The sequence below is a fragment of the Branchiostoma belcheri genome, unplaced genomic scaffold (assembly GCF_001625305.1).
Source record: "Branchiostoma belcheri isolate BF01 breed outbred unplaced genomic scaffold, Haploidv18h27 scaffold197, whole genome shotgun sequence".
Lineage (NCBI taxonomy): Eukaryota > Metazoa > Chordata > Leptocardii > Amphioxiformes > Branchiostomatidae > Branchiostoma > Branchiostoma belcheri.
This window is the reverse complement of record NW_017803457.1, coordinates 194,402-200,738: the sequence shown is the minus strand read 5'-3', so window position 1 is coordinate 200,738 and position 6,337 is coordinate 194,402. Positions and strand designations below refer to the sequence as shown.

At 45.2% G+C, this 6,337-nt stretch overlaps 2 protein-coding genes across 2 annotated transcripts in view; one reads left to right on the top strand and one right to left on the bottom strand.

Moving 5' to 3' along the window:
• LOC109468260 overlaps window positions 1–3,522 on the bottom strand; it is a 7,003-nt gene extending 3,481 nt beyond the window's left edge. The window contains exon 1 of the mRNA XM_019766518.1: window positions 3,244–3,522. Coding sequence (XP_019622077.1) covers window positions 3,244–3,356 — 113 coding nt within the window. The 5' untranslated portion in view covers window positions 3,357–3,522. The remainder of the gene's footprint in view (window positions 1–3,243) is intronic.
• Window positions 3,523–5,030: 1,508 nt separating this feature from the next.
• LOC109468251 overlaps window positions 5,031–6,337 on the top strand; it is a 4,116-nt gene continuing 2,809 nt past the window's right edge. The window contains exons 1-2 of the mRNA XM_019766508.1: window positions 5,031–5,429; window positions 5,656–5,748. Coding sequence (XP_019622067.1) covers window positions 5,265–5,429; window positions 5,656–5,748 — 258 coding nt within the window. The 5' untranslated portion in view covers window positions 5,031–5,264. The remainder of the gene's footprint in view (window positions 5,430–5,655; window positions 5,749–6,337) is intronic.

The window sequence follows — 6,337 nt, the reverse complement described above, 5'->3', positions numbered from 1 at the left end:
TAGCGATTTGGTCCCCCACCTCGCCCCTCTTTAGTGATTTCGACCCCTTTCAAAATGAAGTATTTCCTCCAAAACTTCAGTTTTAGCGTGTCCAAGAACATAAACTTGTTAAATTTTTGCAATTGATTGTTAGAAGAGACCAGAAGAGATTAAACACTACGCATTTTAGTATAATCTGTTATGCCATCGATGAGCAGTAATATATTTTTCTTTATAACCATAGGGCTAAACTTGTTTTCATTAACGTCGCAGCATATAGAGAGACTGTAAGAGACCTTACATTTCTGTGATTGGCTTGCTTCCTTACTGATATCGAAATCCTAGTCATTATCAAATGATCCTGCGTTTTTACCCTATGTGTACCCTCCCAAAATCATTTTGACAATGCTAGCGATCTCGCCCCCCCCCCCACACACACACTGGTGGGCGAGATCGCTAGGGGGCGAGATCGCTGTGACACCGGCAAACTGTAAACTGGCTGACTCGGCGTGTTGTCCAGCCGCGCCCTCAAGCGCGCCCTCAAGCCTGGTAGAGGCTAGTGAAGTAGCATGTAGCTATATTTGAGACGAGGGCACTGAAAATGTACGATTTCTGCCAGTACATTGATTTGGTAACCAGGAGCTCATGACAACATCGGTGATAAATGTCGCCAGATTGCGGGGTAGCCCTGTGCAGGATCCGGGTCAGGCAGGTATTAATAGACCGTTCCAGAAGCCACGCCCCCTTTATAGCAACGCCCTAGCAACTCGAACATCTCCGTTAAAAAAAGCGCGGGAAGGGCTGCGACGGCCACCGCCGCCAGAATGTCGGTTTTGCCGCCTAATTTTAGGGTCGAGTTTTCAGCAACGAAAAACTCTTTCAGCAGGCCAGAAAAGGGGATATGCTATCTTTCTTCAAGGACACATCCGCAGTGTAGAATTATTTGAGGAGGGGACGGATGTAGTCTCCACCAGACTCCTTTGCGGGCTGTATAAATAGTAGAAATCGGCGGGAAAAAAAGAGATATAATTGGCCAGGGGAGTTAGCCGGCCATAGAGGGAGACATCGCATATTGTATCTCTCTGGCCGGCTAACTCCCCTGACATACTATGCCCTTTATTTTGGCCAATTTCTACTGTTTTTCCAGCGATCCGCGGTGCCTGGTGGAGGCAAGGGTTCGACGCGTTTGATCAGGAACGGTCTATCAGTTTGGCTGGCGTAAAAATATATACTGGTACCAGTACAACAAAAATCCTAATTAACACGCCTAAAATAAGCCGAAGCCTAAACCTCTGCTTGGAGAGTGGTTCGAACAATGAGCTGAGCCCAGGCAGCGCTTCCTGTTCGTTGAAGTCAAAAGCAAAACGTTTCTTTCAGAAAAGGCTCTAGATATGTTATGTCATGTGAAATCTGTCCGAAATCAGATTTTCCCTGCGTCACGCGTACAAAATCAAGATAAAACAAGCAGCCACAGGCAACAACTCTCCGTGAAGTTCTATGTTTTGCAGATTGAGAACAGTATACTAGTAGCTATAAACTAAACAGTGTCAACTGTGCGCGCCGACATACTACAATGTCAACTGTGCGGGCCCGTCACACTGCAGTGTCAACTGTGCGGGCCCGTCACACTAACACGACTATGTCGGGCCAGAGATGCCGGGCGACAACATAATTAATCAACAATATAGAAAATAGGGGTGTTTTTGAAATATACATTTACCACAATATAAAAACTTCTACGGTAAAAAGAAAAACTCGTGCATCATTACGGATATAACGACACACCACATGCTCAATTTCATGAAAATACAAAGTACAGAACCATGACTTTTAACTGCTGACACATCTCAGAACTGCCCCCCATTCCTTAAGTTAACCATGGTCGACGAAGCATGCATCTGTGTTAACTTCAAACCCCCGCTGTGCTCCACTTTAACAACAGTTTACAGACGGCCAGTTCCAAAATTCCTACTAAATGTAGGGGTGCTTTTAAAATAATATATCGAAAACACCTACGGTATGAATAAGCATGCGTACATCATCACGGGCATGCCTGCAGACGACATGCCGATATAACAAAGGGAAACTTTAGTTTTCGCTGCTGACAAGTAAAACCGACTGAATAGTGAACTGAATACTAGTACTCCGCCGGAGATCAGGATCTCCTTCACGTAACAAAGCAGCTGTGTCCCGTCACAGTAAAATTATATTCTCGTTCTACTTTCAAGTGGCGGATTTTCGTTTCGGCGGGAAAGGTAGCAGTGAACTTTGGCGGGAAACCAACCCCTTGCCATCCAGTGTGTACTGACAATCTTGTGACAAACAAATAATAAAACGCAATTTGGCAAAAGATCATACCAAATTATGGCGGTATGATTTGTCTAGGCCTCAAATTCAATACCGTAGCGCGACATGCTAGGGTCCCAGGATAGACAACTACACGAAGCTATTAAAGTAGGGAAAGCTAGATCTAGATTGTTATCATCCCAAGTTACTATAGGCTAGCCTCCTTTGCAGGCGTTCCGGAAGCGGGCGCTTACTTTCGACATGCACGAGTTTGTGATCATACGTAGACCGCACGCATAATTTAAGAAACTATGGCCGCCAACCCTAAAACTATAGCAACTAGGAATCTAGGGTTGGCGGTAAAAGGTTTAACCTGGTATCTATCGCCGTTTTGGAGGTTCTTCCACCCAGTTCGAATGCGTGTGATCTACGTTTGCTAAAAAAATCGTGAAAGTTGAAGATAACCACCCCACCCCGCTCCCGTAACGCCTGCCAAGGAGGGCAACATAATATTTGGGCGATGATAAATTATAATGATAATTTAGCCTAGCCTTGAATCCATCCGTGAACGTGTATATCCGCTCCGTTCCCGGCTCTCCGCTCCTGCCTAATCTCCAAGCAGATGTTTCAGTGGCTGCAAAATACAGTATCAAATTTGATACTGTATTTTGCAGCCACCGACACGTCTGCTCGGAGATATCTCCTCCTTCAAGAAGCAGGAGCGGGCCGGAGAGGAATTGGGCGGATATACAGCGTTCACGGATGGATTCCAGGCTAATTAGCCTGGATGCCATCCTCCCTAGTTTCCGTCAGCAACATTAAGGAGACGATGGAAACTACTACGGAGGATAGCAACCAGGCTAGGGCTAGGCGATCATAATATTTGTACTCTGGCTTTCCAGGATAGTGTAAAACAATAGAATTTAGCAACAATTTTCACACTGGGCAAGAAAGGCAAAACTGCTAAAAGTAAAGTACCTCCAGATATCGTCCATTGTCACCGGTTCAGCTCCTGGACTTGCAATTGAGCCGCTTGGACTGGGCAAGAGTCTTCTCCTTCTGCGTCTGCTGGTCGGTGTCGGCCGCGACATAACACAGACAGAGAGACCGGACTGCGATATTTCAGAGCGCGGTCACGTCAAGTTTAAATTTAGTCAAGCCAAACACAGCAGTGCTGGAATCAAGCGGTCACAACTTCTTGTGACGGAACCGAAAAAGAATTAGGGATTGGAGAAATTAACTGATTTTAGAGCGCGGTGAAACACGTCAAGTCTATAGGCAAGCCAAACACAGCAGTGCTGGAATCAAGCGGTCACAACTTCTTGTGACGGAACCGAAAAAGAATTAGGGATTGGAGAAATTAACTGATTTTAGAGCGCGGTGAAACACGTCGAGTCTATAGGCAAGCCAAACACAGCAGTGCTGGAATCAAGCGGTCACAACTTCTTGTGACGGAACCGAAAAAGAATTAGGGATTGGAGAAATTAACTGATTTTAGAGCGCGGTGAAACACGTCAAGTCTGTAGGCAAGCCAAACACAGCAGTGCTGGAATCAAGCGGTCACAACTTCTTGTGACGGAACCGAAAAAGAATTAGGGATTGGAGAAATTAACTGATTTTAGAGCGCGGTGAAACACGTCGAGTCTGTAGGCAAGCCAAACACAGCAGTGCTGGAATCAGGCGGTCTTGTGCCTGTGTGGTCGTGTGAAGGAATCCAAGAACTCCCATGGGTTTGTGCCTTCTGTGCCTTCGCAAAGACCGTCCAGATTCAGACCATATGTGCGTCACACATAAAAATGATACTTCATTGATATCCCAAAGACTGGACGTGGCACTGTACGTCATAAAGCAGTAGTTTATAACCGAAAAGTACGGATTTACCCCAGACCTTAAATTTTATGATGTATATATATATATTACTTTCCAACGCTTCAGTTGTTTAGAAAACCGACACTTGTCCCACTGGTGGGTGTGGAGAGAGACAGTCTGTCTGATCACACATGCTGGGACAGGGTGATGGGAATAACAGGCCACGAAACCTATTTTGATTGATGGAGACCTGTCCAAGGCAGGAAGCGGTCACTTGACTGATTTACTAGGAGATGGGCAGTACCAAGAACAAGCTAAGCCGCCCTCCCACCTCAGTAAAATGCAACTGAGAACTACTTCCAGATTAAGAGCTTATTGCAAATTTCTGCCCGAAGGCTAATTGTTCGGGCAGAAATTTGCAATAAGCTCTTATCATTAACCATATAGATATTCAAGGCTAATTGATTTAATAATTTGTACGTATAGATGCGTTATGAAACTTTGAAAGGCTTATAAAACAGCCCGGCTTCTGGATTTAATCTTTCAACGATAAATTTGAATAAAGCGGCGGGTCAATATATGTCATGACGTAGTAATCTCCAAGCAGATCATATGGTGGCACGGCAGTATCTTTGGCCAGAGGAGTGTCCATAACTAGTGTGCTATGGGTCTAGAACCCAGGCTAGTCTCGCCATCGAAAGGGATCTGCGGATCTGCTTGGAGATTAGGACGTAGCAGGAGTCCCCGCCGTGTGTGCACCCTACCGCGAGTGCCTTCAGTCAAGATTCAGCCAGAGACTCGAGCTCCAAGTTGACCCCTGGCTCTAATTATCTCCTCGCTGGCGTGATAGATCAAAGAGGTTTTATCTCCTTGGATAGATAAAGGCCATAAAGGGCTTGGGTCGGGCGGCAACAAGAGTAGAGTAGATCTTTCGTTCGGTAGCCAACGAAGTTTCTAAAGTGCATCGCTTATGACACGTCACGGTCTCATCCAAGCCCCCTTGGACAATCACTTTTCATATTCTAGTTTATATATAAACCCGCGCCGCAGTCTGGTGGACACTAGCGCTGTACCATGGCGTCTTTTCCCCGCGTACAGATTCCATCAAGTCTACTGTGTCAAGTACCAGTTGTATTGTAGTTTGATGACAGTTAATGTCGTCGTCGTCAGTCAAAAGTTCTAAGTAAACAATGCCGCGAAAAAGAAATACGGAGATTCGCCGAAACAGCAGAGGAAATCCATGGTGTGCACATTGTGGAGATTACGTCTCGAATTCCACTTATTATGCTCACGTAAGAGCACATGGAGCTGAGGTCTGCAATGGTATCTCTGAATCAGCCGGACTAGAGAAAAAGGTTGGGTCACTTGATGTTACATACAGCTGGTTACATATACATACTAGTAAATTATTTGTTTGGTTTTGTGAATAAGTAATACAGTTGCTTCTTCAAAGGAAAAATACACTCTTTGTCAGATTTTCTCATAATATAACTGTTGATATTATATCCATCGCATGTTACTATATGTTTTGTAATCTATGACAAACTTATGAGTGCCTCCGGGCTGCTTTTATATTTTCAGCAACGTTTGGCAGTGACACAAGAAACTTCACAAGAAGACGAGCCGACAGACGACCCCGTCCCGGGCCCCTCTAGGGTGAATACGGAACTCAATGTACGTATGCTTTCTCCTTTTCATTGTTATCAAAAGGACACTGTAGCCCACAGTTAGTATAGGATAGTCGCGCGAAACATACTGTATTACCCTTGAAAAAATTGTCTGGCGTCTTGCAGTACTTTTTTTAGTATCTTTACATCCGCAAATGTAAATACCTACATGCGGAATCACGGTGGCCGCTGTGTGGTTCCCAGTGTAACCTGGTCCCAGTGCGAAGCTGAAAAATCATAGAAGTTGGCTAAGTCGTACTATGAAACAAGGAGGTTATAGTGTATTTTGGTCGTATTAAATTACAACAAATATTATGTCAGAGGAGTTTAATAGCAGACCAGCCTGGGTTCCAGATGACCTGGGGCTGGGGTGCTGTTTTTCTCGGCAGTTTTACCACGGGTGGGGCTACGAGTATAGCCTGGTATCTCCCCGCGGATCTTGGGAAGCGGACTAATAAAGCTAACAAGGCTGGATACCAGGCTACTACGAGTAATCAACTCCTGGTGTACGTATTTCTGAGGAGGCGGCTGGAAAGAGTAGAAATCGGCCAAAATAGAGAGATAAGCATGCCGGGGGAGTTTGGCCGTTGAGAGAC